The 24,638-nt window shown below is 41.5% G+C and overlaps 1 protein-coding gene across 20 annotated transcripts in view; it reads left to right on the plus strand.

The window, feature by feature from the left end:
• eif4g3a (eukaryotic translation initiation factor 4 gamma, 3a) overlaps positions 1 to 23,904 on the plus strand; it is a 69,139-nt gene extending 45,235 nt beyond the window's left edge. For 18 of the 20 annotated variants that reach the window (XM_086293227.1, XM_086293231.1, XM_086293232.1 and 15 more), the window contains 19 exons: positions 1,129 to 1,284; positions 1,467 to 1,664; positions 1,993 to 2,139; positions 2,248 to 2,484; positions 5,810 to 5,914; positions 8,035 to 8,173; positions 8,458 to 8,570; positions 10,958 to 11,048; positions 16,854 to 16,971; positions 17,093 to 17,316; positions 18,153 to 18,265; positions 18,621 to 18,793; positions 19,061 to 19,186; positions 19,430 to 19,511; positions 19,752 to 19,850; positions 20,144 to 20,290; positions 21,337 to 21,418; positions 21,558 to 21,704; positions 22,885 to 23,903. In XM_086293227.1, coding sequence (XP_086149353.1) covers positions 1,129 to 1,284; positions 1,467 to 1,664; positions 1,993 to 2,139; positions 2,248 to 2,484; positions 5,810 to 5,914; positions 8,035 to 8,173; positions 8,458 to 8,570; positions 10,958 to 11,048; positions 16,854 to 16,971; positions 17,093 to 17,316; positions 18,153 to 18,265; positions 18,621 to 18,793; positions 19,061 to 19,186; positions 19,430 to 19,511; positions 19,752 to 19,850; positions 20,144 to 20,290; positions 21,337 to 21,418; positions 21,558 to 21,704; positions 22,885 to 23,066 — 2,679 coding nt within the window. In that variant the 3' untranslated portion in view covers positions 23,067 to 23,903. Of the gene's footprint in view, positions 1 to 1,128; positions 1,285 to 1,466; positions 1,665 to 1,992; positions 2,140 to 2,247; positions 2,485 to 5,809; positions 5,915 to 8,034; positions 8,174 to 8,457; positions 8,571 to 10,957; positions 11,049 to 16,853; positions 16,972 to 17,092; positions 17,317 to 18,152; positions 18,266 to 18,620; positions 18,794 to 19,060; positions 19,187 to 19,429; positions 19,512 to 19,751; positions 19,851 to 20,143; positions 20,291 to 21,336; positions 21,419 to 21,557; positions 21,705 to 22,884 lie in introns of all 20 variants that reach the window. The other 2 variants (XM_086293235.1, XM_086293240.1) reach the window with 1 other exon arrangement.
• Positions 23,905 to 24,638: the final 734 nt, after the last annotated feature.

Below are 24,638 nucleotides of genomic sequence, written 5' to 3' on the forward strand. Positions count from 1 at the left end.
TAACGTTCACTGCACCATGAGAGATTTGCTTAAGGGCAGGGTTTTGTATTCACAATGGAAATCTTAAAACGGAAACCCTATAGCTACAAGATCAATATATGAGACTCGATAAGAAAGGTTAACATCTTCAAGTAAACTATGGATGTTGAGCATGTGGCTAAAATGTAACCTAACTGAGTGGTTTGTCAGTTAACTGGATGTTGAGAAGTTAAAAGAATACAATATTTTAGAATCTATATAATATATTTGACAATGTTTTTTATTTTCTTAGTTGCAAATATTTTATTTCTCCATTACTTTGTGATAAATTAATAATTCTTAAATTATAGTAATTAAATTTAGTAATTATAGTACGGTGTTAAATCAGTGTTATTTATTGATTTATTGATATATCTATTTATTGATTAGTACAATGGTAATATCTCTTAAACGAAGTGTAATAGACTGTAATTTGATTTAGCACGTTAATACATGACAATGGCAGAATATAAGCTTAACATGCCTACGCACAAGTATATATGCAAACAAAACCTCAGCCGCTACTGTGGGGATTCAGTGCAGTATGCATTATAATCAGATGCCTCTCCCATGAGTCTCCCATTCCTCGATACATTCCAACTTCACTATCTTGAGATATAATTGGCAGGAACCAGCTCTCCACCTGCTGTGGGTCCTCTATTAACTGTCACTAGTTGTGTTTGAGTCCATCCGATTGCAGGATAAGATCCTCTCTGGAAAAGCAGCTGAGGATCGCCACAATAGCAACCTGGCCAAGAAGCTAGCCAGCACGGAAAACACGATTCAGGAAGTGGTAGGGCTAGCTGGTCAGGTGCATTTGAACTTTCAAATGGGAGGAACTTCCACTGGCAAGTCAATCACAATCAAATGAATGAAAAAATGCAAAAGAGAGTCACGGAAAATACTTGGGTGGTTTGTAGCCACTGACACACTGCAGTCTATTTAAACAGAGCTGGAATAATTTATACTTCAATGAGTGCCTCCTGGTAGTCGTGTTGTTTGTGTCCTATTGTTTTTCCTATTTCCTATTATTTTTATTATTTTTTATGTAATTAAGTCATGTCATTAGCAATGTTAACTCTCTCTTGATTTCTTTCATTATATTCACAGATAATGAGCATTGGGCAACGACGGCCTCCACCCAGGAAGATCATCATGAACGTGGTGGTGAATGATGATGTTCAGCTAAAAAAAGCAGAGAATGCCTGGAAGCCTGGCCTGAAGAGAGAGGGCCTCGCAGAGGATCCAGAGATTCAGAAAACACAGGCAGGGCCAAATATACCATACACAGACAGCAAAACACACAAAATAACATAAAAGAATACAGCAAAAATTAGCCGCCTAAATAATTAAACCTACCACTAAATGAACTCACTCAATATACAGTGTCTGATTGATAAGCTGAGTTATTAAGTTCTATTTATGATTGCGTGATGGCTTCCCTACAGGAGCTCTTCAGGAAAGTACGGAGCATCTTGAACAAGCTGACGCCTCAGAAGTTCAACCAGTTGATGAAGCAGGTAACAGACCTGACCATCGACACAGAGGAGAGACTCAAAGGCGTCATCGACCTGGTCTTCGAGAAGGCCATCGATGAGCCCAGCTTCTCCGTGGCTTATGGAAACATGTGCCGCTGCCTCGCCACGGTAAGCCAATCACTGTCTCGATTAAGACGCAGAGCTGTGGTTGTGTTATGCTTTAAATTATACCGTAGGTATATTCATTCTAAGTTACTATTATACTATGCTATTATATTGTTAGTATTGTAAATATTGCATATAAATAAAAATGGGTTTAAAATGACTTTTTACATCTAAAAGGGTGTGCTTTGGTGTGCTTTTGTATAATTTTTTTTTCTTTAGTATAACATGAAAACTACTTCAGTTGTTTTGGTCTGACTTGAGTCTTAAAAGATTCTTAGGGATGTTGTCTTTTCTCTAATTTCTCTTTACTACAAACTTTGTTCGCGTACAGCTCAGAGTGCAGATGACAGACAAACCCAACACCACAGTGAACTTTCGCAAGCTGCTGCTAAATCGCTGCCAGAAGGAGTTTGAGAAAGACAAGGTGGACGATGTGGTGTTTGAGAGGAAACAGAAAGAGCTGGACTCTGCTGCATCGGTATGTCATCTGTGACTTCAGAAGTATTACTTTGGATTTTATTTGGACTATATTCCATTCCTGGCAAGATAAGATTTTTAAACTTTGATGTTTCCTTGTTTTCTTTAGGTGACTGAGCGTGAGCGGCTTCAGGAGGAGCTTGAGGAAGCAAAGGACAAGGCCCGGCGGCGTTCAATCGGCAACATCAAGTTCATCGGCGAGCTTTTCAAGCTCAAGATGTTGACAGAGGCCATTATGCATGACTGTGTGGTCAAGCTGCTCAAGAACCACGATGAGGAGTCCTTGGAGTGCCTGTGCAGGCTACTCACCACCATTGGCAAGGACCTTGACTTTGAAAAGGCAAAGGTGAGCTGGCGGAGAAGGTTCTTTTATTAGGTTGTTAATATATAGTTTTAGTTAATAGTTTAACTATTATGTTTAATAGTGAAGTTTAAGTGTCTTCAGTGTTTGGGGAAGTATTTAGTTACCTGCTGAGACTTCAAATGAAAAGCTAAGACTTGAAACAGGAGGAACTGCACTCAAATATTGATAAACAATTAGCATAAAACACCTCAGAATCTGCAAATTGACAATGTCTGACCTTGTCTGTGTAAGTTTTGCAGAGAAATTTACATCCAAGGTGTAAAAATGTGGTTTATGGTCATATAGACTACACCAGGGGTAGGGAACGTTAGTCCTCGAGAGCCAGTGTCCTGCAGGTTTTAGTCAAGACATGTTGAGGAGCTAATTTAGCCATTTAAATCAGTTGTGTTGGATCAAGGACACATCTAAAACCTGCAGGACACCATCTCTCGAGGCCTGGAGCTCCCTACCCCTGGACTAGACCGTTTTTGGTTTGGGGTTTTTTTTTTTTTTTTGGGGGGGGGGGGGGTGTTCCTGGAGACAAGCATTGAACCCAAGGCATTTTATTTTGGTCTTATACAAGTTTATTCATAGTTAGCTTAGAGATGCTGGTATGCACATTTAACTTATAGACGTAATCAGTTAGCTGTCTCCTGTTTTCCAGTATTTATGCCAAGATCAGATAAGCCTCTGCTGATAATTGGTACAGAATTTATGCTGCGTGTTGTATCAGAGTCAGGGCAAGAAAGAGAATCGGTGAAGGTAGATGTGATTGACACTTACAGTAATGTTACATTTACACTGATTCGTACATACTGGCACAAACCTGAAGGCTGTTGGTGTAATGTGCTACACGCACAGTGTTATTCATTACATATTCAGAGGTGATTTGACATTGCAGCGAGACCTTGAACAAACCTTTTATCTGAGGCTGTGTTAAAAACTTAAAGCCAGACTCGGAAATGAAAGTGAACGAGTTCAGACAATATTTGGATGGATAGAGTCAAAGGTGAATCAATTTATATTTATGACACAGGCATGGCACTTTGACATCATTATGCCTGTGCTAATATCCACCAAGGTAAGCGTTGGCTGTGCAGCAGTTAAGTGAACCTGATGAGGTGAGATGAGGTGATTCTGGTTTACAGCAGCACAAAAAAAGAAAAAATAAGTTCTGTTGGGATTTGATCCTTCAACGGTTTGGCTACATTCAGTTCCAGAGGCAACAGAGAAGCTCTTTATATAGGTTATGAGGAAACGGGGATATCCCCACAGTGTCTCTGCAGTCGATGCTCTGCTTTGTTCTGTCTGACTGGCTCTCCTGTAGATATCAGTGACTCTCAGCTGGTCACAGAAAGAGTCCTTAGATGCTTGGAGAGACATAACTGACCTAAAGGCCATACTGCTCTCTGCTGCACTGTGATGTGTGGTTTGATCCTTGTCATGTACCAGTCACCCTACAAAAGACAAGTCCTCTGACCAGCAGGGAAAACATCTAGACTGTAGTCAACCAAGGAAAATCTCAACAGACTGACATCATACCTACTCTTTAACCAAAAAGATTGATCACTGCAGGGGAGGGGGTTGTGTGTTTTTATGAGTCACAAATAGACAAATAAACCTGGTGTTTGCAGTGTATTAAATCATTTAAACCTCGCTATGTTAAACTGAAATTACAACAACAGATGCTGGAGCTGGTGAAGCTGTGGCTGGATGCCTGTGCCATTGCAAAACTATTATTAGGTTAAGCGTATTTGAAATATGCCTGTTCTGATATGTTCACAAAGCCTGAAGAGGTAATCAAGGAAGCTGGTGGAACATTCGAGCACAGACAGCTTGTGTTTCAGCTTAATGAAAGATTTTAAAATTAGAAGATTTTGCTCAACAAAACTGAAGCCCAAACAACGAGTCTTAAACTTCCGCCTGATTCCATCAAAATAGAATGATTGCATGATTATTTTTTGGTTTTGCCATTTTGTCCATTTCTTTGAATTAACAAAAAGTTCCTGTTTTGTAATTACAGAACAGTCTCTGCAATGACTTACCGGAAGTTTTTCTCTAATTTTCCATATTTCCATATTTAAGCATAAAGACTTTCATTTACTACTGCAGCAGCATTTCTTTATCACAAAGAAAACCTGAGATGTACTGTCAAAATCACACTTGTTTTTCTTATGTTGCGATATGTCAAGGATTAAATGTGTAATTAAACTTTACACTAACAGAAAGGGGAGTTTCACTGGTCTGGCACACATAAGCTCAAGCTGGGCTGTATGTGGCCCACAATGTAAAACGAGTTTAACATCCCTAATTTAAAACATCAACATCTGTAAAGTTGTTATATAGGGGGGAAAGTCTTTATAGAGGCCTCAACCAATTTATGCTAGGTTGTTAACATGTTTTTAGTACTATGAAGTTGGGTATTTTAACATGGGTTGTCAGCAGTGAACAACACAGAGGAATTTTTGTTTTTGGCACTTTAGCCTTGGCTTCATGTTTCAGCTCCAGAAGTTGCTGCTTGGTTTTATTTGACATGGTTTCAGTTGATTTGTAGCAAAAGTTCAGTAAATGTGAACATTGGCTTAGTTAGACAAACCTAATGATGACAACAGAGGCCACAGTTGTGATATTTGGGTCTTTGTTTGTCTTTTTTTAACATGTAGTGTTTTCCTCCTGCTGTCAATAACCAGCCCCACAGTGCCACTTCAGCCTACTGGTTGAGCAGTGAGCATATGCCATAAAGCTTAAATGCAGCAGCCCGGGTTTGAGTCCAACCTGTCGCCCTTTGCTGCTCCTTCGCTCTTCCTCCCCTCTTTCCTATCAGCTCTGCACTACTGGGCTATTACTGTAGATAGAAGCAGAAATTCCCCAAAAAGTTACCAAAGAGCTAACCAATTGGCACAAAGACTGCACCCTTACAAAAATCTTATGAACTCAGCGTAACCACTTAAATCTGCTTTGTTTGCTTCTGGAATATGTTGAGAGCCATAAAATCCTAAAGAATTTGATCATAAATCAGCCATTGTTCCCTTTTTAGATGAGTTTTATCTTGTTTAATCTCATTATTTCCAGAACATTTCTGTTCAATGGCGAGCTATTACGTCGAATTGAGTCCATTCATCTTGGGTTATTAGAGTTTTTGTTCTGCTGCGTCCCAAAATGTTCCCATTTAATGTTGGTTGGTCAGGCAGGTCCCGCTCCACGTAATAAACTGAACAATCAGTCAGTAGAATGAAATAATGTGAGTCACTCAGACCTGCTGTCCATTAAAGAAATTGAAAATTTAACCTTCGTATCTCAAATGAACCTTGTCTGTCTCTTTCATCAGCCCCGGATGGATCAATATTTCAATCAGATGGAGAAAATCGTCAAGGAGAGGAAGACTTCATCTCGGATACGGTTCATGCTACAGGACGTTATAGACCTGAGATTGGTGAGTGTGTGCATTTCTGATAATTGTTTTCAGTGGAGAACCCAGCCCATGTTTAGATGAACTAATAATGCATTTCCCCCCACGGAGGTTTATTTCATTGATTTTTCCTGCATGTTTCTCTGAAACATGCGGGATATCAGTGTTTTGATCTAGTATTGCTCAAATGATATCTACTCCACCATTGAATCTTTACACCTTCTGGTAAAATACACAGTAAACAGTAACAAACCTCAAACAAACATGAACCTGGAGTATTTAAATACCTGACCTTGTTTAAGCTTGTATGTGCTGATCACGTTTTAGCTGTATACTTCTGTTTTTACGAATGAACTGATGAAAACTTTAGAAAAATCCGGTCAGGATATTTTACTCACATGTTGCACACAGCGGAAAATAGTCAGCTTCAAATATGTTCCCACTACAGGTGTGCAAGCAGTCTGGATAGAGAGTCTAAGATGCAGTGCACATGTCACATGTTCAGTGGCAATAAATGCATCAGATTACACGAGCTATTCACACATTTGCACAATCAAATATCATATAGAGTTTGGAACTGTCAGATTCAAATCCAGCTAATGTCCATTCTGTCTGCATTTGCATTTGATAAAGTATTATTTCAATTTAAAATCTCAGTCTTAAAATACAGTGGTCAGTTAGCTCAGAATAAATGTATTGTTGGCTAACAGCAAAATCAAGATGGGGAAATTTTACTACAAAATTCTTTAACAAAATACCTCAAATATATCGAAAAAGCTAACAAGTTTCATCTCTAACCCTGAGGAGTTGATGTGCTTTTGTTTTTCCTTCAGTCTTGTTATTAAGTTTGTTTTAAATTTAATTCTGAATATGGCAAAATAAAAGTTGTAATAAGTCTTAAATCTAGGTTGTCTTAAGCTGTGGGAAATCTAGAAGAGAAGCTTTAGTAAAAAGCTGCTGGTGTTTGTTGTCTTCTAAATAAGCATTGATGTTTATTCACTGCAGTGCACAAAAACATTAGACGCTACAATAAATACTACTGTGTATATTCCATTCAATTTTGTAGATATAGCACCACTTACTATGCCACTATGCCCAGTTATTATTTTATCACTGTTTGCAATAACCTCTGAAGAAATTTATGTCTGATGTGAGTGTCAGTTACCAAATCAGTTAACAGGAAGTGGGGTATAAACCATTCCCAGTGATACTGACTTGCTAACAAGGTGCAACACAGTTTTTAAAAAACATATCCTTAACACTTGTACAGAAGCTGCGTGCATCGACTGCTTTATTTATTTTATAAACTGATTAGATTGAGATGTTTAATTACATAGACGTCAAAAACCTATAAACATGTCTAGTTTAGAAATTGGAAGTTGTTGATTGGAAAACATCTTCATAGTAAAAATAAGAAGAGGTTCACAAGTAATAAATCCACCTGTAAAGCTTGGGGATGCGGTTTATTTTTCCCCTTGTTATTTGCTGCTGTCTCTGGACCGAACCAGCATCTCAGTGACGGGTGCTTTTATGGGTTTTTGTGTTTGTGTTTAGCTGTTGTAGCCTGAGTTCAAAAGCCTAATGAAAATGAGACAGAATTGTCAGTTCAGCTTCATACATATATCAAACCTCATCTGTGGTGTCGCTGTTAAGGTTGATATTGTGTTTTTCCTGTAGATGCATCTGCATTGATTAAGCTGAGATTGCTCCTTAACTCTAGCCTGACACAAGTTGTTTGCATCAGCGTCAGCATCTCATACGAAAAGGAGGAAAAATTCAAATCCCTGCTGTGCTACGTTCCTGTCAAATTTGAAATTGAAATGAGCAAGAAGGTACTTTGTTTAAAAACAAAAACCTTCATCCTCAGCGTCATAGACGCACACATAGATATTAATAACAAATGATGGGCTGTCGCAAGTTGAAAACCTTGTTAACACATCTTCTGTCAGGTGTGGTCACTCATTAAATTATTAGTGATTTTCTTTTGTGACTGACAGCTTCTCATATGTGATCTGATCTGTGTATCATGATAAAACAAGGGAAATACGGTAATTTGCTCTGGTTGTTGTTTCAGTTGGTTTATATCTGACTGACACTGTTCGGTGTATTTTATGAATATGGTGGTTTTTTTCTCTCTTTTCCAGCACAACTGGGTTTCCAGGAGAGCTGACCAGGGCCCGAAAACAATTGAGCAGATCCACAAAGAGGCTAAGATTGAAGAGCAGGAAGAGCAGAGAAAAGTGCACCAGCAGCTGCTCTCCAAGGACAGCAAGAGGCGGTCAGGTCAGGCCTGCAGTCTAAATCCTCTTTAAGGCTTAGAGTCATATCGGCACAGCTACAGTGACTCAGGAAGCCTGCAAGTATACAGGCAGACTTCCTGTTCCTATAGCCCGCAGAGATGCTATTGTGCCCAGCAGCAGAAAGGAAGCCCCCCTACCCCCTCCCATCTGTCAGATGACCTATAATATTTCGTCATGTGTTTAATGCGTGTCTGAAATGATGAAAAATGTTCAGAATTGTCGCTGAATTCCCACGGAACTATATTTTTCCTGCTTTATGCCCCTTAGATCCACGAGATCAAAGAGATCAGCGTGGGCAGAGAGAAGAGACCTGGAACACTGTGCCTATGACGAAGAACAGCAGGACCATCGACCCCAACAAGATCCCAAAGATCTCCAAGGTGAGACATGCTGCCCATGCTGGTCGTAGCCTGAGATGAGCTTCAGCCATTAGTTAGAGCGCCACCAGCTGGAAAGACAAGAAAAACCTTTAATAAATCTTAGAAATGTTCAATATGCTGCAAGTGCCCTTTTTCTACTGGAAGAGAAACTCCTACAGAGAAACTGCCTGCAACATCATGATACATCTCAACCTGTAGGATTGTCAGGATACTCAAATTCCAAACTCTCTGCTGACACAAAAAGATTTTTAAATGTTTTATTATTCTATTAACAAGTACAATGACAAAACTAATAACATAAATATATATGTATATTTAATTATGGTAGAAGAAGAAGAAACTAATTGGAAAGTTAAAATGAGTTTTGCTCAAGTGAACAGATCAGCCTTTTTCTCCTTTTTCTCCTCCTCTGTGCACATTGCACGGCCTCAGTCTGAAGCTCTTCTATTTCTCACACCAGAAACATATTCAATTTGGCTGCTCTGCTCTCAATTTCACCTTTTATTTGCTCAGATTAGTGCTCTGCACTCTGGACTCTCTGTTCAGTTCAGCTATTGCTCTGCACAGCCAGCAATCCACCTGGTTTTCCACATGCTCCAAAATCTGTCTGTCACCTGACCAACATCCTGCCATTGCTGGGGTTTTTTTTTTAATTTTTAATTTATTTAAGTATTTCTAGTGGCGTTGAAATAGAGTCCTTGGAGTTTTTACGTACAAATAGTGGGGTTTGTTTTTTTTACCCCCCACACAGCAAAATTCACTATGTGACTAGTAAACTCTGTGATGTCAAAACAATGATCTTTCAACTGAATTTACATATTCGGCATGTGGGCAGTGTTGCAGGAAGGCACCTCTGGCCGGTGAGCAAAGATTTTGTTGATGTGGGCATGAAAATCCATCCGTTTTCTTTGCACTTTTAGCCAATACAATGACAATCGAGTTCATATTGTTTCCTGTGAATACTCCCCCTCAGATCACTCAGGACATTACATTAGAACTCCTGGCTGACAGTCTCACCCCGAGGGACAAATTCAAAGTGAACAACACGATGAATGTTTCTTTTTTTTTTTTTCTTAAAAATGAACATGCACCAGGTCTCACTCCTCACCTGAGACCATGACTTTGGCCTGAACTCATCAAATGAAAACTGTTCAATCATAACTGGAGGTGTAGCGGCCAGCACCAGTGATGACTGTCCCTCACATGAAATTGGGGTCAGTTTGAAACAGAATTGATGTTTGCTCTCGGCACAGGTTTGAGCACCCAGAACAAGTGGTCAGAACTTCCAGAGTGAGATCTAAAAATAGCAGACTGTCTAAACAGGTTTTTTTTTTTTAAAGAAAAATCATCATTATGTTGATTAGTTCTTCTCCTCACAGTTAGCAAAATCACTTGTTCTCAGACTGAGGAGTTTGGAGCACCGTGGGAAAACTAAGATAAAATAATGTAATTTTGGAGGGCAGGATAGACGAGATTGTTGTACAGACTTTTTGTTTCTCACTAAAATTACATTTGGATTCTTGTTAATAGTTTTTAAACAAAATTGCAGGGTATGGGTTTAAAAAAATTTGGCTTCAAAAAAAGGGCATGCTAGAAAAGGTTTGAAAACCCGTGAGTTAGTGAATCCGTCAATTCAGGAGGCACCAGTGATGATGGAAGTATCAGAAATGAGCTCTAATTAGAAACCTGTCACAGACAGTGTTTTGTTGCAGCATGTTGTGTATTGGGTCTGATGGTGTGTGGGTAATGTGCGGCTGCTTTGTTCTCTCAGATTCTCAGACTTGGCTGAACTTTCTCAATTCTGCATTGTAATATAAACAAATTGTGGGATGGTTTTCATGTTGTGACAAGTTTGTTTTCCATTCAACATGTGTTTGTTTTTTTCATCTCATGTTAAAGCCCCTTTTCAGCTGGCTGGTGTTTTTTTTTTTTTGCACACAGAAGATAACTGTTTACGCAGACTCAAGATGACTCTTAAGGATAATCATAACTGGGCCGAGTACATCAATGTCCTCTGTTCCCATCTACATAACTCTACATGCTCAGTTATGCATATACTGACATCCTGATGGAACTATAACTATTGCTGGGTAAAAGAAGTTAGTTCATTTTTGGAGCGCCCTCTGCTGGAAGCACTCTGGCAGTTTTAACTGTTAGTCTATAAGAGAGAACCAAATATCCCAGAAGCTGTCTGGTATAGAGGCAGCATTTTAGGTGCTATCGTCATTTACAGCCCCATTTAACTGGATACTCACTTGACACTCACGTTACATTTTTCCTTTGGCCTTATACCTGTCAGTCTTCCTTGTCCTTTTAAAATACTGCTCCTCTCCAGCTTAAAGGCAGAGATTGTGAAGCTTTTTTTCTGAATTATTGTGTTCCCGCAGCCTCAGATGGATGAGAAGATCCAGCTCGGCCCACGGGCTCAAGTCACGTGGGTGAAGGGCAGCAGCGGAGGAGCCAAAGCCAGCGACTCAGGTAAGATGCCACAACAAGCTATAACATCATTAGCAAAACTTGGAAAAACAGAACCGAGCACACTGTACAAACTGTGGTCGTCATAACAGTCTTTTCATCTCGAGTCTCAGAGGCTCATTAGTTGTACTAAAACACCAAAATGGCAAAGTTGGGAGCATCGCTCAGCTTTCAGCTGCTGATTTATTGACACTAAGTCAGTTTTGGCAATTTACAAACATCTTTCAAATACAATAAATGGCTGTCAGTGAGACTCGATGGAATAACATTAGAAATGATAAGAAATACATCTTCAGTGCCTTGTGACTGGCCCCCCAAAAATGTCGAAAATCAGGTCTGATGGTGAGATTGTAGCTGCAGCTGGCTCAGATGTGTCACAGTAAAAGCATCAGGATGCATGAAGAGCAGGTACTGTGTGAAATTTTTGAAAACAAAGACTGCTTTCTTCCACACTCTCCACGCTCTGACCTGTGGCTGTTAGGCTCCGTCTCCACAGGAAGCATCAATTTTCTATACAAATCCTGTGAAGCTCGGCGTTGACAGCGCTCAAAGTCCTCAGGGCAAAAACTCCCCCAGTGCAATGCACTCGCAGCACTTTTAGTTCAAAAATAATTCAACCTTAGGAGCAGCATTGCTTTGCAGGCATAAACACTTCTCTCCATAAATTGAGATTTATATTTAAAAAAAGTTCAGCTTGTGAGTTCAAGGCCTTTGGTGGGTGACAGTGTGCATCAGCATGATCGGTTCACTTTCACACAGATGTCTCAGTAACCATCTGTAGCAATGCCTAGTTTTAGTTTAGTTTAGATTTAGTGACAGTATTATCCTCTTTGTATAAAACCTCTTTGGGGAGTGCCAAACATTCCTGTATGCAGGAAAAACTGTGTAGCTGTGATTCCCAATGTGTTGCTTTTCCCCCCTGGTAAATTGGGAAGGTGTTGCTGTTTGACCTGGAAAGGTCTTTCAAATAACCATAAATGATCTGCCTAATTTTCACCAATACTTCTTAGCCAACAGGCTTCAGTTCATCTCAGAATGGTCAAAACATACCTTCTTAGATGAGCCCTGGCTAGATGTTGAACAGGCACTATGCAAGGATCTAGAGATTTCAGACCTACTATTTATTAGCTCAAACATCAAAAGACATGAATGCTTTAAAAGTATCAACATCAGCTTTTCTCTGACAGCATGGTGGGAGTTTCTAAAAATAACGGAGTCTTCATTAATCCCATGCAAACGTACACCTATCTGGAATAACCCTGACATATTACAAAACAATAATATGATTAATTTCCCAGAATGGAGTTGTAAAGGAATTAAATACTTAGAACATATATTAGAGGGAACAGAATTTATTCCATTTGACAGACTAGTTGCACAATATGGGATCAACAAGAAAAGATTTTTAGAATATCAACAAATTAAATCCATAGTAAAAAAGAAATTTAACCTCAGTCAAGTTGAATTACAAACACCACCAAGTGCGGCACATTTCCTTACTCTTAAATCCCCCAAATTATTATCTAAAATATACAGAACACTTTCTAAATTAGATGAATCAATATCCCTTCCTATTGCAAAGTGGGAAGCAGATTTATCAGTCAGCTTAGACCAAAACTTCTGGTCTCAGATTTGCTTAAAAACCTTTAAATTGATTAAAAATCCCAGTCTGCAATTAATACAATACAAAATACTACATAGAGTGCACTATACAGGTCATCGGATGTTCAAGATGGGCTTTACATCTTCCAACAACTGCTCACACTGTCAAGGCAATACACCAGACAATTACATTCACGCTCTTTGGTTCTGTCCACCAGTTCAGAAGTTTTGGCGCGAGATATGTGAAGACTTATCAAAGTGTCTGAAATGTAACATTCCAACTTCCCCCTTAGTGTGTTTGTTGGGCAGCTTAGATAATGTCACTTCAGAAAAGAATATCGCCCATATGTTTTTCACTGCCCTATGCATAGCCAAGAAAACAGTCCTCATGAACTGGAAAAATATAAATAATCTTAATTCTAACCAATATAGAAATTATCTATTAGATTACATTAGTCTTGATACAGCCTCTGCCACCACATCAGATCAATTGCTCTGGGCTCCTTTGATCAGCTCCATCACCTAGTGGGGGGTCATAGTTTGGTCCCACCTTCACTGTTGTGATTGGTGTGGGGGTAGGGACAAGCTTAGGGCGTCGGGAGGTTCCCCGGAGGCATCTTCCTTGGGGGGCTCAACCCGGGGTAGCGGTCATGTCCGGTTGGGGGCTCTTTTGGCTCTCGGGTGACTGTTTTCCTCGTGGCTGCGTGCAGCGGGGCTAGGGGAGGGTCTGTGCTGACGGACGTGGGTTACTGACCTGGTAGCCTGGCTGCCCCTGGGTGGGTCCGGGATGGGCGTGAGGTTCTGGGGGCGCGCCGTCTCTGGGCTGGGGCCCGGGCTGGGGCCCTGGCCGGGCCTCGGGGCCTTGGGTCCTGGTTTGTGTGTTGCCAGGGTTGTGGGCGGGTGGGTGCATGGGGGCCCATCCCTGGCGCAGGGTGCCGCCGGTGCGTCGAGCCACCTGGGGGGCTCTTCAACTGGTGGGGGAGATTGTCACACCTTGCAGGAGCTTTCCTCTCCTCAGGAACTCTCTGCAGGAGGGGGAGATACAGGAGAGGTGGAGGAAGATCTCAGCCTGGGCGTCTATTGTCTTATGTAGTCTGGAAGAAGAGTGGATGGTGGGGTGGGTGCAGTTTTCTCTGTGGTGGGGTTGGGTGGACTGTCCCGAGCTCTGTGGGGCCGGGAGGCGCTGCTGCACTGGGGCCGGGAGGCGCTGCTGCACTGGGCCCCGGTCTGGATGGGCCTGGGCCCCCTTTCCCTGGCGGGTCGCGGAGTATGGGGGTGCCTACTGGGGTCAGCGGGGGAGCAGGCCCCAGGGAGGGGTCACCTGCCCTTCCCTTCCTTCCCTCCCCATCTCCAGCTGCCTCCCCCCTCCCGCTCCACCACAACCACCCACACATGCAGGGCCTTGGAGTAGGGGTATGTCACCAGGGTGCAGAGGAGGCTACCCCCCCCGTCCCCTTCTGGCTGCCTCTGCCTCAATTTTATCCCACAACTTAGACATTCACATTACTCACACTCTCATTACACATACATATAGGATCTTGGGGGTGGGCACGATACACGTCCAAATTACCATCAGGGTGTACACCTCACCCCTGGCGTCGTTGCCCACCTCTCAATTTTAAATACACGTAGACATTGAGGGCTAGCAGGAGGGACTATGCGCTTACCTGCTGCTCTCTGGCAGGTAGCTCCATGCCCTCCTGGGTTTTAAATGCACCTTAGAACACACATGCATCAACACTACAATGAGCGGGTGGAGGGAGGTTTGGAGTCTCCTCTCACCCCCATTCTCTGCGGCCTGCTGGAGCGGGAGGGCTAGGTGGAGGAGTTGGCCGTCCGACTGCGGTCTGGAGTGTGGGGCCTCCCTGCTGCTGCGGAGTCGGGGCGGTCTGCCTCTCCCCACCGCAGGGAAAAGGGTAACACCACCTGGGTCTGGGTGCAGTTCCCCCCTCCAGGGGTAAGGGTACCTAGACCCAGTTCGTAGAGTACGCTTGGGGAGTGTGATCGTTGTACAGCGTCTCTTTATGTCTGTCTCCACGTTGGTTGAGTGTGGAGTGAGTGCATATGAGAGCATGAGGGAATGGATGTTTGTGTCTCTGTGTGCCTGTATGTCTGTGTCTATATGTCAGGTTGGGTGTCAGACGCCACCTCTCTGGGGACATCTTATGCCCTCCAAGGTTTGGAGGCCTATCTCCACCCACCACCACTTCCCCTGCCAGTGGCGGACTCCCTCAGACATCGGTGCGTTGGTGGTTCTTTGTGTCTGGGGATGGGCGTCCAGGTACACACCGGCTCACTCCTTGGCGGCGGCTTATCGGGGCCTGGAGCCTGGGGCTCGCTCGGGCCACTTCGGAGGTGGGGTGCCCCCGGCCTCTCGGCCTGGGGCTCGGTCACTCAGGCACAGCTGGCTGCCGGCGGAGCTCACGGGCGCGTCACTGCAACTCCCCCTGGCTTCTGCTCCGCGGCTGCTGAGTGAGCCCTCATCTGGGACTCTCCTCAGCTCTTACTGGGACAGTGGCGCGGCTGCCCCTCTGTTGGTCTTCCTTGGTCTCTTGTGTTCTGGGGGCCTCTGGATGTCTGGAGTTTTGATCTCCTCCATACCTGCTTCATACCCTGGAGGACGGGGCTGTGGCTCCCCACACTCCCTAGCAGATCGTTACATGGAGAAACCTTTGGAATGCAAGCATGCTGATCCACACAGGTATGCACACAGGTGTACACACGGGTATTCACAGACGCGGACTACAGCTTTCTTGGCTGCTGCCTCAAAGCACATTGTGCGCTGTCTATCTTGCGTGCTGCACAATATCATTTATTATTTAGTATCTACTGATATCTACTGCTAGCTAGTTTATTGTGATGGTGCCGTTTTGTTTTTTTTACTATGTTGCTCTTTGTTGTTTGCTTTCTCTTCTGTTTTTTTTCTCCATACAGGTGACCCAGGTGTTTTTTTTTTTTTGTTTTGTTTTTTTTTTCTTTCTTCCCCCCCTTCTCACCGTCTCTTCTCCCCTTTGGTTTTCTTTCTCTCCCTCTCTTTCTTTCATTCTTTCTCCCTGTCCTGTCCCGTTTGTAGCAACTGAAAATAAAATAAATTCATAATTATAATAAAGGTCAGTCAAATGGACCAATATGGCAAGGCCATGATGATCCACTTGGTAAAATAAATCCGCTTGGCATCTTTCTTGGCCTTAAGACAACAATTCTGATGGCTAAAGATCCAAACGGGACACAAAAAAAAAACCATAAATGTTTTATTATGAATTACTTGCAATCAAAAGTATTCAAAGCTAATAAAAGAAAGCTTTGATTTTACATTTTGTCATATCCTTTATGTATCTGAATAGCTTTTGATCCACTGCTGTTTTATTTCTTTTGGTTGTTGGGTAGTTAAAGTTAATGGTCTGCTCATTAGTTGCTGAGTAATGGAGCAGTAATTCTCAGGCTCTCTGGAGTTTACAAGAGTGGGACCTGCAGATGAAAACCATGAAATGATAAGTATAGGTGGGTGACAGAAGCTTTTCAGGGCCGAAGTGGATTGTGGCATCCATACGTTTGGGGGTTGGCTGGACTTTTAAAGCTGCTATGGACAGATTATGCTGCATAGTGACTGAGTCGAATCAGCACTCTGGCTGATTTGACACTGTTGGGATTTAAATATATATTTTAATGCTTATTTTGTTGACTATATTGTATTATGTATAAGAGAGGGCCAGCTTTGAGACTAGGTCGCAGGCTGACAGGAAACTGCATGTTTTTGCAGAGCATGGTAACTGCAGGCAGAAAGTGAAACTAAGCAGAGTGTTTGATCGAAACTTAAAGTTTGTGTGACGTCTATATGAATAACTAGGCTTCCTGTTTGTGCTTCAGACCTGAGCTAGTGTGTTCGGGTCTCCATATTCCAGAATATGTAAAATTAAAGATCATTTTGTAAGTTAGACCACTTTGAGCCGTGTCTTTCTTTGCTGTAGGGAATACATAGAACTGAGATTTAATAACACCAAATGTGATCACTCCTCCGGAGGTTTCTTCCTGTTAAAAGGGAGTTTTTCCTTCCCACTGTTGCCAAAGTGCTTGCTCATAGGGGGTCATATGATTGTTGGGTTTTTTTCTCTGTATCTATGAAGCGCCTTGAGGCGACTTATGTTGTGATTTGGCGCTATATAAATAAAATTGAATTGAATTGAATTTTTCTTCTTCCTGTTACAGACCTGTCACGGACAACTGGCCTGAACCGTTACTCTGCACTGCAGCCGACACTCTCACCTCAGCCCTCCACTACACCTCCCCAGAACCCAGAATATGACTCCAGGAGAACTCTAGGAAGGTAAAAAACAACTCCAGCTCTTATTTGTTCCTCCTGATTGTCTGCTGATTTCTCGAATATCCTTTTATTGAGCAACATCATGTTTGACTTGATTTTTTTTTCCTCCCCCCTTCACAAAAAGTCGTGCCAGTACAGGCAGAGAGCGCAGTGACAAGCCACTAATCTCTGCAGCGCCATCAGCACGGCCCGGACCGTTCATCAGGGGAGGAAGTTCTAAAGAGCTGCTGGAAAGTCCGAACCCAGAGGAGCCGCGAAGAGACCGTGAGCGAGAGGGAGCCGAGCCCCGGAGACCGAGTGTCACGGAGGACAAAACGGAGATGGAGCGCAGTAGAGTCAGGGAGCCTGGTGAGAACACTGCTCAGCCTCTGCAGTTTACATATTTCATTCAGTTTTCAGGTGAAAACAAGCGAAACCCTGAGTTTTTGGTGTTAACAAGGTAGCCCACTTCTTACCAGGGTACATTTCATGTACAAAAGCTCCATCAATCAAATACCTATCATTCCTGGACATTGATACTCAGATAGTGAGAGAGTCTGAGGTCTTTTTAAATGAGCATTGGTAGGAAATTTAAATTCTCAGGAACACCTGATTTGGTGCATTTTATAGAAAATTTGTAGTTTTGTATTAAAAGAAACCTGTTTACATTTTTAGGGTTGTATTACCATATACTTGCTTGTTGACTTTATATAAAAGTAGTAAACCTACTTACCAGTTTGAATTATTTACTTCAATATTTCTAAGGTCATCTAACACCTCTTGATGTGCTTTACGGTGTTGTAGGCTAATGTAGTCAGATTTTCCTGTGGTTTAATGATCAGTCAGTAGTAATGAGTCTATTAACTTGCACAGCCAGCTTTCCTTCCTGGCTTTAAATAGATTTTATTTATAAAGCACTTTTTCAATTCGAATGAAAACTTCAAACACTATAAGCACACACAGATATTCATTCTGCACTTTTTAACACTATACTGCTATATGGTGCTTAGGTTTAGAAATCCCTGAGTATAATTGTCTATTTGCCAACCACCTTCGTGTGACTGTTTATCCTGATTGTCAGTGTTTATGTAACTCAATCCAGATAAGAAGAAGATTTGTGGGGTGTGTTGAACTTACTTTTTAGAGCAGCCATCGGTTCTTTCCACCAAAAGGCAAAGTTGGGACTTGTGTTTATATGTTTACAGTGAAACCTGAGCCAGTGGTCCAGACCCCAGACAGACCAGCCCTGTCTGAGGAGGGGATCGAGAGGAAGTCCAAGTCTATTATTGACGAATTTCTACACATAAATGATTACAAGGTATGACATTCACGAGCAGTAGGTGAAGTTTACGGTGCACAACTTCTAATACGCATCAGCAAGCTTCTGCTTTACATGAATATTAACAGTGATCTTTCCAGAAGATTCATTCATGATTAAATAAGTTATTTTCTTTAAGGCAAGCATGCATTTTGTATTTTTCATACCCCTTTAAGATATGTTGTAAGCTTTAACCAAGATTTGTGTGAGTTTAAATCCACCAGCAGGGTAAGATAATGAACCGTGTTTGATATTTTAATGATTTATAATTGCTAGAATGGAAAATTTCAGTATTTAAAATTTTCAGTAATTTCCAGCTGAATCAGTTTTGACAATATATCTTCATTTTCTGCAGGAGGCTATCCAGTGTGTGGACGAGCTTGACTTGGGCTCCCAGCTTCACATCTTTGTGCGCGTTGGGGTGGAGTCGACCCTAGAGCGCAGTCAGATCACACGGGACCACATGGGCCAGCTCTTCTTCCAGCTGGTGCAGCAGGGAACCGTGCCCAAGGCCCAGTTCTACAAAGGGTCAGTTCACTTGCTTAGTGGCCAATACTCAATCGATCACTAGAACTCTTCTATTTACTTTCTTCTTACCCATTTTTTATTATTTGATTTATTTGGCACTGAAATTTTGGACCAATCTTGCAATGGAAATACACATTAAAGTGAAAGTATATCCTTTAAAAAGCACATTGCAGTATTTTTAACATTGTTTATTAAAGTGGAAATAAAGTTTGAAGCACTGTCACATCTAATCACTGCTTGGTCTTCTCTTTGTCTTTGTTTTCTCAGGTTTGCAGACACGCTGGAGCAAGCGGACGACATGGCCATCGACATTCCTCACATCTGGCTGTACCTGGCTGAGCTGCTCAGCCCTGTGTTGAAGGAGGGGGGCTTCTCTATGAAAGAGCTCTTTAGGTACAAATAACTGAAAATGAAAGATTTGCTACATTTGTTCAGAAATAAATTCACCTCTGCCACCAATTTATCTACACTTTAGTCTCAGATTACCTTCCATCAGACATAAAAAAAAAAAACATGAGGGTTACATCTGCACATGTGCAATCAGACCAATTATTTAAACACATTTGCTGTAAACAAAGCTGTGTGTGACAGGGGGAAAAACATGTATACTTCAATTTCTTTCGTCTCTGTTTGCAGTGAATTAAGCAAACCCTTGCTTCCTGTGGGAAGAGCTGGGATCCTTATATCTGAAATACTGCACTTACTATGCAAACACATGGTAAGCAATGCTTAGATGTTATATTGTTGTTTTTTATGATTATTTTTACTTTTTTTGTTTGTTTGTTTTTTATCTGTTCTCATGACCTCAGTAACATTTAATCAATGAAGATTAGGGACTAATGAATAATATATCTGTGTAAGTATCTATGCTCCTTATCCTCGCCTTCAAAATGTTGAAAATGCAAGAAGATGTGTGTGAGGGGAGAGGTTTAACTTTTGTCTTGTTGTGTTTCCACAGAGCCATAGGACTGTAGGTTCTTTATGGAGGGAATCTGGCCTCAACTGGACCGACATTCTTCCAGAGGGAGAGGATGTCCAGGCCTTCATCTTACAACAGGTTGGTTAGTGTCAGGCTCAGACTTGACAACATTTTGATTTCTTTCATTGGTCACTAGGTCAGATAGAAGTTAACATTAGGGTCCAAAAATTTAGCTTTTTTCATTGTGTGATTACACACTGCTTCCTCATCGCTCATGTGTTGCTGTTTTTTGAGATCTGCATGATGTCATCAGGTGTTACCTAGGAATTCTATAGAAAACTATGTAAACAGACAACAGGAAAACCTTTTTTTTCCCCCCTTTTCATCACCTTTTCATTTCTTGTCCTCTCCTGTCATTTTCACATCAACAGAAACTCCAGTTTCTTCAGTCAGACAGCTCCAATCCTGAGGCAGCTCTGCCCGAAAGGGTCTTGTCTCCTGAGGAGATGAGCCAGCATCTGGAGAGACTCCTCCTGGAGGATATGGCCAGTGATGAGCAGATTTTTGACTGGGTGGAGGTATGACAAGCGACGTTACTCAGGAGCTCAAACATCACACAAACTGTGTGACCGAGTGGCTAAAAGCAGGGAGGAGCGGCAGGCCGTCGTTTGCTGTGTTGCTTTTTTTTTTTTTTTTTTTTAAATTAAAAGTATGGAATGAGAACAGACGTGGTGTTTGCATTTTTTATTCTTCCATCGCTTTAATTTTTTAGATATAGGATTCTGAAAATGTGCCTTTTTACAGCCTTTGGTGCAATTAAAAAGAGACATAAATATAAGGACTGAACGTTTTTGTGACTTTTCTGCCTTCCACTGTCTTTCTGTTCTGTTCTCTTATGTTGAGCGCTGCACCTCGTGGTGCTTCATCATTGTTGTTCAGTTGTATTTTTTTTCTTACTTTTCCTGTTTTCATCTTTATCCTGTTATGTTAATACATGAATAGGACGACGTGTTAAAGATGTCTGAGGAGACCAAGCTTGAGGTAGCCAGCTCGAATGACGATAGAACCAGAAGCCATGCCAACTGTTTTAATGTAGCCTGCTCTTATAGTACCTGACTCTACAGAAGTGGACAGCTGGGGCTCAGAAGTCCACCAATACCAGAGTTTGTGTTTCGATTCCTTGACCCCAGTTACTCATGATGGTCAGACCAGCAGCATGCCTCCTGGCTTTGAGCAAACAGTGTGTATGAAATTACAAAGCTCTCTGGATAAAAGCACTACATAAATGCAACCCATTTGCCACTTACCATTGTACAGCTGCACTCACTACTAAAAATGTCAGAAAATAACTCAAACACTGTGCAAATATGGTGAACAGTAGAACAGAGTATCAGATCATTCGCGGACAAGTAGGTGTTAAGTGACGTGTTGATACAGAGTATAATATAATCCTGGTGTGGTTGAAGTTGAGTGTTTGAGCAGAGGACGCAATCCAAACATGGTTTGAAGGGGAAAACATAGTTAAAACATGTGCTGCTGCAAAGTTATGTGAGGTTGCAGTGTATTTTTTACCTGCTAAGTGGAGTCATGTGACAATGACAGCTAGTTCTGCTCCGTTTCCCAGGCAAATCTAGATGAAACACAGATGAGCTCGTCTCCCTTCCTGAGGGCTCTGATGACAGCTGTGTGTAAGGCAGCAGTGAAAGGTAAGCCACTCCACCACCTGGAGAAGACACTTCTCTGTTCTGCTTAAATCCCACCGCTGATTGCAATATTTACACTCTGCCAAATTGCGAGCGGGCCGGCTCAGCATGCACTCACTCTGCCTCCTGCTTTGCTGTACAGATGATAACACCAATTGTCGAGTGGACACGGCCATGATCCAGAGGAGATTGCCTGTATTACTCAAGTACCTTAACTCAGACACTGAGCGACAGCTGCAAGCACTTTATGCACTTCAGGCGCTGATCGTTGCCCTCGATCAGCCTCCAAGTAAGTTCTGCATCATAGTTTATAAAACTAGTAAAACCTGCTGCTCTTAGCTTTCCTTACTAGCGCCTCTCTTTTGTTATTGCTGATTAGAGCTCAAATACTGGCTACAAGTGGCTGTACATGTAATGATTAAGACATTTTTTTTATTCATTTAAAGAACTTGATCTCACCACAGAGTTCTTACAAGTAAATTCTTAATAGTTAGTGGCTGTTTCCAAGGTAAAGAATGATTGAACTAAAAGTCTCAGTGTTTCTCTGTGGAGGATTTGCATAAATAAACTTGATGAGAACTTCACTGCAGTTTAGTTCTCAAGGTATAAGAATATAATGTGTTTCAAGGAAATATATCTTGCAGTTATGTCAACATGGGTTAGGTAGGGTTTGCAATAGACTGTATATAAAAGATGGTCACATTTTCTTTACTGCTTATGTTGATTCTACGAAAACTAGTAGTGACTGTATTTAGACAAGAGGTTAGAGTGTCACTTTGTCAGATAAAGCATATAGAGCTGCATTCATAAACTACATGCACAGGTGCACAAACACTCACAGATAACCAAACAAGACCAAGAACAAAACACTAGACTTCAGTAGCTTTCTACTACGGTCATAAAAAAATTATTTCCATCTACCTTGTTTTATATTTTTAACTGCAAGCCTACCTGTCTTGTACCATTCCATACACCCTAAACAGAGCAGTGACAGAAGATAAGACTCTGATTAAGTCTGAAACAGCATGAAAAATGGAACTGTGGTGAAGTTGGTATTGCCTTAACAAGCATTCATTGTAATGACCAGCAGGGGGCATCTTCTCTAGCTGCAAAAAGGCAGGATTATATAGAATGTGTATGGGGGGGAAATGGTCTTCAGCTGACTGTATTTGTGACCTCAGTAAACTGTTTCCTGATTAATTTCTGTGCTCATTTGCTGGTTTCAAGTCTTGACGACTAAAAAACGAATTAAATTTAGCAAAATACGCCTAATCTTTAAGTTTAAGTTGCCTGCCTGAAGGCTTCACTGTGTTAATGTAACTTTTCAATCAGTCTTGTTTCTCTTCTGGCTGGTTTTAAATTTATTTTCTAGTTCCTTTAGAATGAAAAGGAACAGGGTTCAACTTTAAGCTAATTTCGAAAAGAACTTGTCAAACAAGGTGACAGTTGAATATTTGTCTGTCTTCTAGACCTCCTAAGGATGTTCTTTGACTGCCTGTATGATGAGGACGTCATCTCGGAGGACGCTTTCTACAAGTGGGAGTCGAGCAAAGACCCGGCCGAGGAGCAGGGCAAAGGCGTGGCCCTGAAGTCCGTCACGGCCTTCTTCACCTGGCTGCGCGAGGCAGAGGAGGAGTCTGAAGATAATTGACGAGGGAGACACCCGGGGACGCGACTTAGTAGAACTGTATCCTCGCAGCAGAACAAACTTTCAAAATGGCTGCGTGGGCAGGACGACATGTTTACGGCTGGAATTTTTTTCTGCGGTACGGTTCTGAAACATGCCGCCATTTTGAGTTTGGATCCCAACGGTGGAAGCACTAAATACCTGTATTATACATAGAAAATATTTTTTTTTTTAAATTTTAACTTACTTTTCTTTTGTTACTTTTTAAGAAGAGACTTAAAAGATACATAGGTTCTGGACTCTTTAATTTATTATTTTTTTAAGGACTGCAAATATGAAAGTTATTTAACATTTGCAGATGCTCACAATGAGAACAAGACGGCAGAAATAACAATATAATTAATTATAATAACAAAATAATAATTGTGAAATAAACAGCCTCCCCGGATTCCACACTGTTTGGTTTAAAACAGAGTAAAGCAAAATTATTTTGGGATGAAGGGGAAGCAAAGATTAAAAAAAAAAGAGGAGTTGAATGCACAGGAACTATTAACATTGTCCAAGGTCAAAGGTTATCTTGTAATAACCAAGAAGTGTCTCCCTGAGCCTTGGCTTGCTCTGCATTGATATGTACATACACCTCATGAGAGGTAGAGGTATGCATTCAAGAAGCGATGCAAGTCCGAACTGTCACACAAACGTAGACGAACAAACCAGATTCATTCAGATGGAATGAGCAACTTCAAAAAGCAAATGGCCAGAGTCGCTGAACATGACATGCTTGTAACACTTCAGACCTACAGAGCAGATTAAAGCTTGTAAATACATTAAAGACAAAAAAAGGTATTTAAAAAAGTGCTTATTCTCGTGTTTTCGTCTCTTCTTTTTGGGGGGAAAGGTGGGTTGCCAGATTATTTTTTTGACGCGTGTGTGTATGTGTGTGTGTATGTCTAATAAACTGAGCCAGTGTTTGAAGAAAAACAGTTTTAAATCCAGGAAGAAGCAGCTGGAATCCCCTGGAGCCACCGGGAAGTTGAAATCATTGCAGCGCTTCTTCTCATGCTCGTATTCGATGTAAACATTCGTACGTTCATATTTAACGTCTGTTACGTCACGCACCCGTCATCACATGTGCTTTTAGGGCTTGGGTTAGATTTACAGCAGCAGGCGACACTCCTAGCATGAATGACTTTGACACACGTTCACCGATGAGGTCGATTCTCTTGTCACTGTTACAGGTTTCATAGGTTTTTGAGCACCGGTACTGGATTTTAAACAATTAAGACAGGATTGAAGTGAGGGGTTTAACAAAAGTATTGCGTTAACTGTGGAGGAATTACAGCCATTTTTCTTTGTATCCGTCAATGACAGTTTATTGGCTGCTATTCTGGGGAATGGTTTATCACTTGAGGTTTGTCTTTTTTTTTTTTTCTTGCAAAATGGTGCAGCTTAAATTAGAAAATGTTCAGCTTATTTGACAAAACAATTTAAAGAAACCCCAGGGCGTTGTAAAACTGACTGATATAGAGAAAACAAGCAATTAAGAAAACGATCTGCGGATTTTACAGCAGCAGCACATTGTAATGCAGCATCATG

The sequence above is a fragment of the Aulonocara sp. 'chitande type north' Nkhata Bay genome, linkage group LG5 (genome assembly GCF_057382095.1).
Source record: "Aulonocara sp. 'chitande type north' Nkhata Bay isolate Kocher_YH1m ecotype deep benthic linkage group LG5, A_spYH_male_GT1.1, whole genome shotgun sequence".
NCBI lineage: Eukaryota > Metazoa > Chordata > Actinopteri > Cichliformes > Cichlidae > Aulonocara > Aulonocara sp. 'chitande type north' Nkhata Bay.